This window comes from Ostrinia nubilalis, chromosome 10 (genome assembly GCF_963855985.1).
Source record: "Ostrinia nubilalis chromosome 10, ilOstNubi1.1, whole genome shotgun sequence".
In the NCBI taxonomy this organism is placed as follows: Eukaryota; Metazoa; Arthropoda; class Insecta; order Lepidoptera; family Crambidae; genus Ostrinia; species Ostrinia nubilalis.
The window spans coordinates 7,139,882-7,153,145 of record NC_087097.1 but is presented as its reverse complement, the minus strand read 5'-3'; the positions used below and the strand labels follow the sequence as shown (position 1 = coordinate 7,153,145).

General features: G+C 43.2%; 1 protein-coding gene across 1 annotated transcript; it reads right to left on the bottom strand.

Annotated features, from left to right (window-relative positions):
• Positions 1-67: 67 nt before the first annotated feature.
• On the bottom strand, positions 68-13,199 carry LOC135075376 (mediator of RNA polymerase II transcription subunit 1-like). Its single transcript, XM_063969821.1, has 19 exons — positions 12,770-13,199; positions 12,555-12,688; positions 12,179-12,302; positions 11,963-12,079; positions 11,723-11,861; positions 11,366-11,615; positions 10,851-10,980; positions 10,548-10,670; positions 9,922-10,102; positions 9,261-9,495; positions 9,078-9,218; positions 8,895-9,035; positions 8,712-8,852; positions 8,529-8,669; positions 8,169-8,309; positions 7,811-7,951; positions 7,085-7,275; positions 4,459-4,867; positions 68-4,098 (listed from the first exon to the last, which is right to left on the bottom strand). The coding sequence occupies exons 1-19, from the start codon at positions 12,938-12,940 to the stop codon at positions 1,491-1,493; spliced, it is 5,658 nt and encodes a 1,885-aa protein (XP_063825891.1). The 5' UTR covers positions 12,941-13,199; the 3' UTR covers positions 68-1,490.
• Between the last annotated feature and the right edge of the window lie 65 nt (positions 13,200-13,264).

Sequence of the window (13,264 nt, the reverse complement as noted above, 5' to 3'; positions counted from 1 at the left end):
AATGTATTAGTGTAGGAAAGTAATTTATTTCTTAATTTATTTAATAGTATTAAAATGAAATACGTAATAGATTTTCATAGTTTTATTTCTGAAAAAATCTTTTCAACTAAAGCATAATCCCTTACCGATGTAATAATTTCAATATCATATATTACCAATTCATATAATTATATTTACAATTATTATTGAAAAATTATTCTTGTTCACTATTGGCTACGTAACTAAAATAAAATTAGGACATAATGTTGTACACTAAATTGTATTCATGGCAGTTGTTTAGTCAGAAGTGGTTCTTGAATAAGATTATATGAAGGGCTTCATGTTTAGTTTTCTGGGCCTTCTCGTATAATGATTGTATGACACGATATTATTTATACAAATACTAACATATACAGATTATAGGTTAATCACAAAATATCTTGGTTTAATATTTGTGGTCTTAAAAATTAAAACACATAATTTAAATAACACCTACTGAGAAAACGATGAATATTCATCAGACACAAATAAATATAGATTCATAAATAACATTATTATATAAATCAGTTAAATATACTTCGTTACAGACAATAATAACCATAGAATGTAACAATACGTATGTCATTCATAAGGCCGGTCGCTTGTACTTTCTGCATAGAATGTAGTTTAATCAGTTACCGGCTTCAGTATACATCACACGATACACAAGTGTTTATCATTATTTTAAATTCTAGGTAGGTACTCTTGAATGATTGGCCTTTTTTATTTATATGCGGGTTAACAGTCCGATAGCGAATTGAACTGCCTTCTATACACCACTAAATTTTTATCACCGAAAAAAAATATCTGGGTAATGAGTTATTGATACTGATCCCATTTGTGCAAAAAAAGAAGTGACACTTTTATAATGCGAACAGCTAGGGACTGGAATTCGTTGCCTGCTGCTGTCTTTCCCGAAAACTATAATCCGGGCCTCTTCAAGGCGAGAGTGAATAAGCACTTACAGGGCAGATATGTACCATCCTAGACTGCATCCCACTTAACATCAGGTGCGATTGTGGTCAAATACCTGCCTTGTTATGCATAAAAAAAAAAAAAAAAAAAAAAAAAATAATAAAGCGACTCAAAATTTCCTCCTAAAATTGGTAATTTAAGGACACACGCGTCGCTAGCACTATTTAAGTACGATAATGTAACACTTATTAGAATTCAAAATGGTTTAAGTTAGCTAAGTATGTAATAATAACACTGGAAGCGTGGTCGAGGCGTGAGCGAGACAGTCAGAACGATGCAACGTGCGAGCTTGTACGACTACTCTAGCGAGCAGCGGAGTGACAAAGCTGTGACGCGTAAAATACGGACTAACGAAAATTTAATTAAAAAATTAACTTAATGAAAACCATTTCTTTTTCTTTCAATATTCCACACGTTTCTACATAACCTGTTAAAAATTTTTCGGTGATAAAAATTTAGTGGTGTATAGGGGAGTCGGGCGCGCGTGACACTCCAACTCACTTGCCGGGCCCGACTAGCGCTTCGTCCATGAGCTCGTCGTCGGTGATGCCGGGCGAGTTGGAGTGCGGCGACGGCGCCACCAGCGGCGACGGCGCCGGGCTCTTGGCCAGCTGCAGCGCCAGCGCCGGCGACGCGGGGTACACCGGCCGCACCGCCACCATCCCCGACACTTTACTCCCCGACGATGACGAAAAATCTAACAGCATCTCTGCCGCCTCCTGAGGAGTGGTCGCGCCACTGCGCGGCACCGACCCGCTCGCCGGAGGCTTCATGCACGCGTCTGCCCCTTTCCTGTCCTCTGAACTACCTTTCGGAGCGGGAAACCCCTTCGCCATGTCAGTTTTAAAATCTAAAGGCACCATTGGATAAGACACCGAGTAGCCTTCCTTCGCGTCGTCTTTGCTGCGCTGGGGGCTCTCGCCCTTTAAGCTGTCGATGGCCTTAGAATATTCTATAGGCCGATCGGATTGGTCCACCTTGTTAGGCTGAACGGTTTTCGGACTCATTCCACCCATGTTCAGTAAGGGTTTCGGTACGTTTAGTGGATAGGCGGATTTTTGTAGGTCGGAAGGCCTCGAATTCGAGTTGTCGAAATGAGAAAAAGAATATTTGCTCTGATCTAATCCTCTAGCAAAATCGTTCACCAAAGACCGACTGTCGTACTGTGATACCGGGCTGTTTTTGTCCGGAGTGCTTTGATTTTTAAGTTTCGGTATTTGGAATTTGCTGGTATCGAGAGGCTTGATCAGACCCTCGACTAGAAAGTTGGCTTCTTTAGATTTATACCTGTCTCCGTCAACGTCATCCCTCGAGCCACTGGGGCTCGAGTGCCTCTCAGACTTTGAAGCGAATATAGATTTTTCTGAATTACTGGTGAGTTTGGTTCTGGCTTTTTCTCGTTCCCTGTCTCTTATTATTTTGGCAATGTCCATACTACTACTTTTGGGTGAACCGGAGCTAGATTTGGATGCCGATTTGGACAAATTAATACCAGCGCTACTGGTACTAGAAGATTTAGAATAAGGCACTTTGGGTAGACTGCTATTACCAGAACTTGACGATTCTGAGGGACTCATATTAGCTTTCGGTGGTGTAGATCCTGGAGTCACGCTACTGGATTTTGATGACTGGAGGACTTGTGTTTTCTTTGACGCCGGGCCGCTAATGACGCCAGGCTTCAGGCCTGTGTGCGTCTTAGGCGAGCCCTGGCTCGGGGGAGTTAGTTGCGGGGAAGATTGTTTACTTGAACTTGAACTGCTGTAGTTCAATTTTGAACTACTACTAGAAGATTCTTTTGTTCTTGTTTTATTAATGGTGATTTTCATACCGTCTAGACTGGGTTTGACCATATATTCTTGATTTTTGCTTTCACTCATTTTGGAACTACTACTAGCTGTACTGTTTTTAGGGTCTGAGAATTTGTTAGTACTACTGGACGAGCTACTAGATTTGGTACCGCTTAGTTCAGTGTCGGTGCCGCAATGTTGAGCAGATTTCAATTTATCTATCACAGCGCTGAGAGAGCCCTTCCTATTCCGAGCTTGACTCGGAGCATTAGATTTGTTTACTTCGACGTTTGGTGGGGATATTAGCGGTTCAGTGACGGGGCTGTCGCACGACACTGGGGTTATTTCGAGTTGTTTTAATTTTACCGGGTTTTTTAACTTCGGACTACTTCTATCGGAACTGGAAAAAGACAAACTGGAATGTTTTTTCTCCTTGTCCCTGGAGGACACGGAGCTCGATCCGTAGCTGTCTTTTGACATCTTTTTTGATAAATCATAACCTGTGGTACCGGATTTGCCGGACGGCGAACCACTGGTGGCAGATTTTAAAGCTGACATGCTCGGTTTTCCCGACCCCGAAGAACTGTGTTTAGGGGAAGAGATACTATGGTTTTTTGGGCTCGAATACCCTGGCAAGTGTTTTGGGCTGTTTTGTACCGGCGAGTGTCGGGGGCTACTGTGATGACTAGACGTGCCAGACGGTTTTCCCATACCTTTAACCGTGCTGGGACTCGGAGATTTTGTGATGGAGACAGACCTACCATGGGTGGGACTCGGACTAAATTTTCTCAGCAGCGAATTCGGGGACGTCGAACGCATCGGTGAACCGTCCGTGGGTTTGATGCTGACAGACACGGGTTTTGTCAGCGGGTCTTGCTTCGGTGGTACTTTTTCTGGTGGCCCCATGGAGTCGTCTCGGCGTCGCTTCTTTTTCTTTTCCTTGCTCCGTTCTTCGCCTGATTTGCTGGATTTCTTTTCGGAGCGATGGCGTTCGTCGAGCGATTTGAGTTGAGACGACGTTATGGGTGTTATTGTTATGGAGCTGGGTAGGGTTGCGGGTGCTGCTGCGGTGATGGGTATGATCTCGATTCCCGGGCGACGGTCAAGGCAGAGCATGGAGCTGATACTGGACCCGGATTCGGAGCGCGCAGTATTCGCTGCGTTGGTCCCTATGGGCGTGATGCTCACCGACGACGGCATGTACGATTTACCTTCAGTCAAGTCGAGGAGCAGAGAAGATGTGCTTCTATTACTTCTCGCTTCCGAGTCTTTGCTTTTCAGCTTTTGCCTTTTGTGATCAGACTTCTGAAAAGAATTCCTGGAACAAAACACAATTCGGTGAGTTTCTTGTAGGTACAGTATTTTGCTGAATCGCTAAAATCAAGTGGCAGTGGGCGGGGCACATAGCTCGAAGAGCTGATGGCCGCTGGGGCAGGAAAGTTCTTGAGTGGCGACCACGAGCTGGAAGACGTAGCGTGGTCAGGCCTCCCACTAGGTGGACCGACGATCTGGTGAAGGTCGCGGGAGGTACCTGGATGCAAGCGGCGCAGGACCGGTCTTTGTGGAAATCCTTGGGGGAGGCCTTTGTCCAGCAGTGGACGTCTTTCGGCTGAAACGAACGAAGAAACGAACAGTATTTTGCATGTAAAAGTAAGGAAATAAGATAGTAGTCACGAACCTGATAATATCTTCCACGTCGCCATCATTAGAGTTGTCCATATCGGAGGAGGTCCTGTTGTCTGGTCCGCCCAGGGCGTCCGCGTCCATGCCCGACAGTTCCAGATCTGACGCGAACTCGTTTTGGGAAACCGACGACTCCCTGCCTTCAATGTCGTCGTTGGTCGAGTTACTATTCATGGTGTTATCGTCCTCGTTGACGTATCCATCGGAGTTTTCCATGTCGCTTTCCGAGTCTGGCATTTCGCTGAGGCCGGGTTTGCCCTTTTTTTGGTTCGCCGACCAAGGATCTATGTCGGACTTCCTCTTTTTAGATTTTCGTTCTTCAGACACCTGGGACTTGCTGTCCCCCGCGTTGGGGTCTTGGCATATCATTGAGAGGTGGTGTTGCTGTTCAGACAGGTATGCGCCTGTAAAGATACAGGGTTTTATATATTTTTTTAAGACCAGTACATACTCGGACATCGAAATACCATCTTCGGACATAAACTTGAAGCTTCTATCTTAATGATATAAATGAGAGTTTGTGAGAATCGATGGATGTTTGTTATTCGACCTTTTAGGGTCTACGCTAAGCTACCGCGGCCCGTATACAACTAAAAAGCAGGGCACAACCGGGCCGGTTGCGCTTATTTATTTAGTTGCCGGTTAAACCAGCGCGAAGCGCCTTCCCGCGCCACATGTCCGGAGCGAACACTAAATCTAAGTGCTCGCGCATATTTTAGTAAAGGCCCTTAAGCAAAAACTACTGAACGGGTTTTAATCTATACTATTCTATACTAATATTATAAAGCTGAAATTGTGGAATGTGACGCTCAACCACCATAAGGAAGCTAAGGTGTTAGTGCATCTAATCTGCATAATTTTGGTTTGTGTATATATACTGGGCAGGGTAAAAAACTTCGTCACCGCGATGCAGGATTGTATGCGCGGTGGAGTTTTCCATAGTAAGATCGTAACAGCGCCATCTGTTGGTACGGTTTGTAGTGGCGCAATTTATTAATCACAGTTTGTTTATTTGGTTGAACGCGCTAATCTCAGGAACTACTGGACCAATTTGAAAAATTCTTTTTGTGTTGGATAGTCCGTTAATCCCTGAAGGCTTTAGGCTATATATCATCACGCTAAGACCACTAGGAGCGGAGCACCAATGAAGAATGTTTCAAATCAGTGATTTTTTTCCTTTTGAGAGCTGACGCTGCGTAAACGGTTAAAGTTTCGCATAAATTATGTATGATAGGATTTTCCCCTTTAAAAGTTCTACAAAAAAGTCCGCAACAGCATATGTCTATCTTTTATGGTTGGCTCACTGTAACCTTTTTGTCTGGATGTCTGGATGTTTGTTCCTCTTTCACGCAAAAACTAATAAACGGATTTTGTTGAAACTTTTCAGTATTATTGTTTATAACCCAGGCTAACATATAGGCTACAATTTATGACGATATGTGACAAAATAAATTTCAATAAATAGTTAAGTGGTGAGAAATTTCGTTAAAAACGCCATCTATCGACGTGCTTTTGACGGTCGTAAACATTCATGAGTGCGAAGCTGTGGCGAAGCCGTGAAACGTATCATTAGTCCTAATTAGGAACTAAATATTACATTTATAGAACTGTTCATAATATTTAAAATTTAATCAATAAAGATATTTTATGTAATTTTATAATTCACTGTGTTTAAACGAGCAAATCAAAGTCTAAATTAGTGACCGCCATCTATCGACGTGCTTTTGACGGTCGTTAACATTCATGAGAGCGAAGCCGTGAAACGTATCATTAGTCATAATTTAGTAATTAAATATTACATTTACTATATTGTTCATAATATTTAAAATTTTATGTAATTGAATCATTCACTGTGTTTAAACGATCAAATAGTATTCAAACATTTAGATAATAACGTTAAAAACCATTTAAAAATCCTATGAGAACTTTTTCGACTTCTACACGGACGAAGTCGCGGGCAAAAACTATTTGTAAAATCATCATCATCATCATTTCATCCATAGGACGTCCACTGCTGAACATAGGCCTTTGTAAAATAAAATTAGACTAAATTATTAAAAGTGCCTACCCAAAGTCATTATTCCACGCGGACGAAGTCGCGGGCACAGCTAGTAGGCTATAAAATTCACGCGGGTGAAGCCTAAGTAAAACCCACAGATCACAGAAACTAAAGGGAAATGTGACATGGGGGCGGGGCCGGTGTTGCAGCAATATGCCCAAAAACAGAACACATTGCTCGTGAAAGCAATGCTGACAGCAGCGACGTCATAATGTAAACAGCTTACATTGCTTGCGTAGTACTAAAGATTATTCAAATGTTGAGTACTGATACAGTGGATAATTAGCACATATTTTGATTTGATTGTGTGTGTGAATTTCTAATGCGACACTGAGTTTCGAACTCAGAACATTAGTTGGCATCTCTCTATCATCATTTCAGCCACAGGACGTCCACTGCTGAACATAAGACTTTCACTTCGCACGGTTGGTAGCGGCCTGCATCCAGCGCCTTCCTGCTACCTTTACCAGCCCATTGCCACTTTAGCTTGCTAATCCGTCGGGCTATGTCAGTGTCTCTATATCTCTATGGTAAACCCTAATGCCAACTAGCTGGTACTCACCGCCCTGGTGCGGGTGGCTGACGCTGGAGGGGTAGAGAGCTCGGCCGTGCATGGTCCCGGGCTCGTGCTTCACGTGCTCGCCCCCGGGATCCATGCCCCCCAGGCCGCAGCTAAAATTCGACTCCAGGGCCGAGTAGCCGCCGTTCATCTGCTTCGTGGCTGCTTCGCGCTCCCAGATTTTCACTAGCGACCTGATAAACAAAGACGGATCATAGTTTAACTTCATTCGTACTACACGGGAGTCACCAAGGGTCATATAGGGTCCCTGGGCTACAGGGGAACCCAGGCCGGACTAACCATAAGGCAGTGTAGGAAACGTGCAGAGGAAGGTTGAGGGTACAAGAGCGCGTGGCAGATCGCCCATGTACTAGACTGATCAGGTCAAAACCCAACTCAATGGTCCATTCCACGAGTGCACAAGAAAGGCTGCAATGCGGAAGGAATGGCGACGGATTGTGAAGCTTGCTACCAAACCAGGTGTGACGACCACGGCCACTATGGTAAGTAGGAAACTCTTAGGGGTCTAACATTAGTTAGAAGTCATTCCGTGCACAGGTTGAAAAGTTTTATAATCATGCAATGACGTTTTTTTAAGAGATAAACATCTTCAAATGTATGAAATAGGGCCTAGAGTAGACCGAGACACGGGGCGCCGCCGGGTCGGACAGCTCCAGTTCAAAGGGTGCTCGAGTGAGATAGAGATGTGCTGACGTCACGGTCACTCACCTCAAAGTGATGGGTATCGAGTGGCTCTTCTGCAGCACTCGGCTGATATAATCATCTATATGTTCTCTCGGTGGCGAGTTGAGAGTGTAGACCGAGGCCCGGGGCGCCGCCGGGTCAGACAGCTCCAGTCCAAAGGGTGCTCTAGTGAAGTAGATGTGCTGACGTCACGGTCACTCACCTCAAAGTGATGGGTATCGAGTGGCTCTTCTGCAGCACTCGGCTGATATAATCATCTATATGTTCTCTCGGTGGCGAGTTGAGAGTGTAGACCGAGGCCCGGGGCGCCGCCGGGTCAGACAGCTCCAGTCCAAAGGGTGCTCTAGTAAAGATGTGCTGACGTCACGTCACTGTCACTTACCTCAAAGTGATGGGTATCGAGTGGCTCTTCTGCAGCACTCGACTGATGTTGTCATCGATGTGTTCCCTGGGTGGTGAGTTGAGAGTGTAGACCGAGGCCCCGGGCGCCGCCGGGTCGGACAGCTCCAGTTCAAAGGATGCTCTAGTGAGATAGAGATGTGCTGACGTCACGGTCACTCACCTCAAAATGATGGGTATCGAGTGCCTCTTCTGGAGCACTCGGCTGATATAATTATCTATATGTTCTCTCGGCGGCGAGTTGAGAGTGTAGACCGAAGCCCGGGGCGCGGCCGGGTCGGACAGCTCCAGTTCAAAGGGTGCTCGAGTGAGATACAGATGTGCTGACGTCACGGTCACTCACCTCAAAGTGATGGGTATCGAGTGGCTCTTCTGCAGCACTCGGCTGATATAATCATCTATATGTTCTCTCGGTGGCGAGTTGAGAGTGTAGACCGAGGCCCGGGGCGCGGCCGGGTCCGACAGCTCTAGTTCAAAGGGTGCTCTAGTGGAAGAGATGTGCTGACGTCACGTCACTGTCACTCACCTCAAAGTGATGGGTATCGAGTGGCTCTTCTGCAGCACTCGGCTGATATAATCATCTATATGTTCTCTCGGCGGCGAGTTGAGAGTGTAGACCGAGGCCCGGGGCGCGGCCGGGTCAGACAGCTCCAGTCCAAAGGGTGCTCTAGTGAAGTAGATGTGCTGACGTCACGTCACTGTCACTCACCTCAAAGTGATGGGTATAGAGTGGCTCTTCTGCAGCACTCGGCTGATATAATCATCTATATGTTCTCTCGGCGGCGAGTTGAGAGTGTAGACCGAGGCCCGGGGCGCCGCCGGGTCGGACAGCTCCAGTCCAAAGGGTGCTCTAGTGAAGTAGATGTGCTGACGTCACGTCACTGTCACTCACCTCAAAGTGATGGGTATCGAGTGGCTCTTCTGCAGCACTCGGCTGATATAATCATCTATATGTTCTCTCGGCGGCGAGTTGAGAGTGTAGACCGAGGCCCGGGGCGCCGCCGGGTCGGACAGCTCCAGTTCAAAGGGTGCTCTAGTGAAGTAGATGTGCTGACGTCACGTCACTGTCACTCACCTCAAAGTGATGGGTATCGAGTGGCTCTTCTGCAGCACTCGGCTGATATAATCATCTATATGTTCTCTCGGCGGCGAGTTGAGAGTGTAGACCGAGGCCCGGGGCGCGGCCGGGTCGGACAGCTCCAGTTCTACGGTCGCCATGCTCTCGTCCAACGGGTGCTCCAGTGAGATGGAGATGTGCTGCCACGAGAGGGCGCTGACTTCGAACATCAGCACGCTTTCGAGGTCCAAAACTGAAAAAGAAACATCAGATCAAAACAAAATTGCATAAAAAATTAAGTAAACTTTTTAAAGAAAAAATGTTACTTTGTACCTAAACTTGTACTGTTGCTGTTGTTGGTCCGAATACATTAAATGGTTAGCTAAATAAACATACCTAAATCAAAGCACACCCTCAGCTCTATTAATATTAGGAAAATCAGGGTTCAAGTTATTTCATTGTTTTAATAAGCTTTGTTCTTATCGTAATTGAGTTGAATCTGCTCTGTTCATGCAGATTGTCACAAAACAGTACACAGGCACAGCTAACGAACCATATCAACATAATCTGCCTGCTTATCGGTTCAAAAATAAAGACACTAGGTAGTGTTATGAGACAGGTTGCAGATTTGAGAGTTTATGCTTTGACTAAGTATTAAAGACTAGTTCCTTTATCGTACCTTGCTTGGTCTGCAAACGCACGCAGCTTGCCACCAGCGCGTTGAAGAGCGCCTGTTGCCGGAGACAGGCCAGCAGCGGCGGCACGTGCGACGGGTGAGTGAACGGGACGCTGGTCACCACGCAGCCTTCGAGCCCGCGAGTCTCGCACAAGAAGTAGCACTGAGTCTGCTCGGGTAGGTTCTATAATAGGAAATTTTAATTTTTTTTGTCAATATCTACTTGATATTTTTTAAGAAATTAAAAAAAGGATAGACGAATAATGGTTTATTCCACTTTGTTTACTTGGGTGAACCAAAGTAGATTTTTAGTGTCTTCATTTCACCTCAAAACCATTTCACCCAGGTGAAAAAAGTGGAATAAACCATGAATAACAAGCAAAACTTCACTAAACTAATTAGAAGATTCAAATATAATGTGTAAATGTAGAGGACGCCTACTGGCCACCTGACGGTCTATGGTGGCCAAGGACTTGGAGCGTGCCCAGACAAATATTTCAACTGCCCATAGACTGTCCTGGCGCCTCAGAACAAAGAGAGCCGATCAGCCGACCCCAAATAATGGGAAAAAGGGCTAGGGAAAATAAGAAGAAATGAAATGAGTAACAGTCAAGTATGTTTATACTTACTACAAACAATCCTTTGCTTAGATTCAGCTCTACAATCTTGCCTGGTGCGAGCTTGTTGTAGGCTTGCTGGGCCACGAGGCCTAGCAATGGCTTCGCATTCGCCCAGTCACCAGCCACCTCCACCTGGGAAGATGAACTGAACATTAAACAAGACTACAGTAAAATATAGACAAATTATACTAAGAATAGTTACATATTATGTTACATTTTCTCTATTCGATAACCTAATCAAAAGTCTAAGTGCAGAAAATAAGCATCATCTAACTATAGTTTCTCTAAAATCATTTTTATTCATATAATTACCTCAGTTGTAGCATGTATGAGTTTTGCTAGCCCAGAGCACATAGGTGTAGGTTGGGACAGCTTCAGAGTGAAACATGCTGGCAACATCGCACTGTTTTGAGGCACCAGCGGTGCGTATACCGGGCCGTTCCTAAAGCACAAAGAAATTAAACACTGAAAAATGCTATCTTTTAGCAAGATAAAAAGTTTTAAGTGCACTATACAGGGTGATTTTGCAATCAGTATCCAATTTTTTTAATAAGCACTAAAGAACAATTTAACCAACTAAATTATTTTTAATTATGGTAGTTTTCGCGAAAAAAAAAATCATTGAAAATCTAATTCATGGTATTCTAATTCGCGCATGTCTATTAAGCTTTGCAGTATACAGTATGTACGTATTTTTCTATGAACGAAGTAAATTATCCACGTGTGCCAATTTTGAAACCGCGTGCAGCTGATAAAAATAATTAAATATGAAAAAAAAATAAAAAATTCTTTACATAATTCAAACAAACTCTGTATTTCTAACTTACCCTTTTCCTGGCCTTTGGCCGCCACCAGATATGATTGACTGCAACTGCAGCTTGTTAGCGGTAGAGCCCTCCAACAGGACTGTAGCTGAATGCCCAATGGGAGTGTGAGTTGGAGCCACCAAAGAAGCGAGACCACTCGAAGCTTGAGGTTTGCCCAGTGTTAAGAGTTCTACTGTGAGTGGTTGAAGGCCTTTGTCTTTATCCAGAAGTTCATAAGGTGATACGAAGTATGTGAGTCGCATGGCGTGACCTGTATTAAAATGTACATGACATAATAAGTAAGTCTTATTATTCCAATAAACAAGCGTAATGTGGTATTATAAACAAAAATAATTTAAAGAATGTTCTATACATTACCTCCCCTTCGTTTTTGGAGGAACCCAATGGGGCTCTTATGAACCTGTGCCCATGGATCTTTGATGAAGCTTTGCAGCTGCCTTAAGGTGCAAAGATCTTCTTCCAAGCTCTGCAGGGCACTGAATGCTTTGCATTTCACCTATAAATATTGTTTATACATAGTTATTTAATTGTGAGTATAGAATAAAAAACATTGTTTTTGTATTGTATTTACATTCAAATATATTAATATAAACTTACCTTTTTCTCAGCATTTAACTGGTAGACAGCTGTTAGACCTTCTAATTGAGCAGTAAAATCAGCAAAGTCACCCCGAGATATACAGGAAACCAATTCTTCACAACTTTGTTGTTCAATCTAAAAGACAAAAAATAAATCAATAAGTACCTACTTGATACATAGTTTAATTAAATGAATAAACAACACTTGAATCAACAGAGGTAAAATATAGCATACCTTTCCTTCATGATGAATCTTGACATCTTTGATTGAGCCAGATGATTCCACAAGTATCTCAAGGTAAAACATATCGGATGATATGAATAGATTAACACCGGAGGTCCCAACAACAAACTTAAGCCTGTAATATTTTTTTTATACAGTTATTTGTGAAAAAAGACCTATTTTTAGCTGAATTCACAGGTACATGCATGTAGAAGTATGTAAATGTGGATATTTTAACAAATATACAGTAAATATTATTTTTAATTGCTGCAATACACTTACATGATTCGGGACTCTGTATTTAAGATCCAAATGTACCAACATGATGCAATAAACATTTATGACTATGACTACATTTAGACAAAATTTGAATATAGAGTTTACTAACCCAAGTTGTCGCGACAGACACTCGAGTCTCTCAATGAGGCTTTGAAGAGAGCTAATCTTGATGCAGTGCTGAAGACTGTCCAAGCACTTTTGAAGAATCATGCGGTCTTGACTGTCCACAGCCCAGCGCTTGTCCTAAAGAGTAATTCACAAAATATTGTCAATTGAACAGTATTAAATTAACTGTGTAATTATGAAGAAATAGTTTTCGCATACCAGTAATGCCATTCGAACTGCTTTTGAAGTCTCCGACAAATTTTTGTATTGTGAAGTTTTAGATCTTAGTTTCTCCATAAGAATTTCCTTCTGGAGTTCCTTGGATTTATCCATAAGACCATTTGCTGGCCCCATGGTTAAAGCTTTGCTGTCTGTCATGTTGTTCATCATATCTATTTACTTCACTGATAAAACAACACAAATAATGATAACATTGAACACAGACACTTTGCAACCTCGAAACATCTGATAGACTTTGTTTTGAAATTATAATAATAATTGATACGATTACATTTTAATTATAACACTATAGAATTACTATTTATTGATTATCATAAGTAAGTTATTAGTTGGTCGAAGCAAACGTTAAAAATAGTTTCTTTCTTTCGTATTCCCTGCTCAGCATTTATTCGAACTGTCAAATCGTTCCCATGGCCGATGCCATTTGCTATTAACCACCCTAATTTAATTTAGTTTTGCTTTCAGCTTTACTTT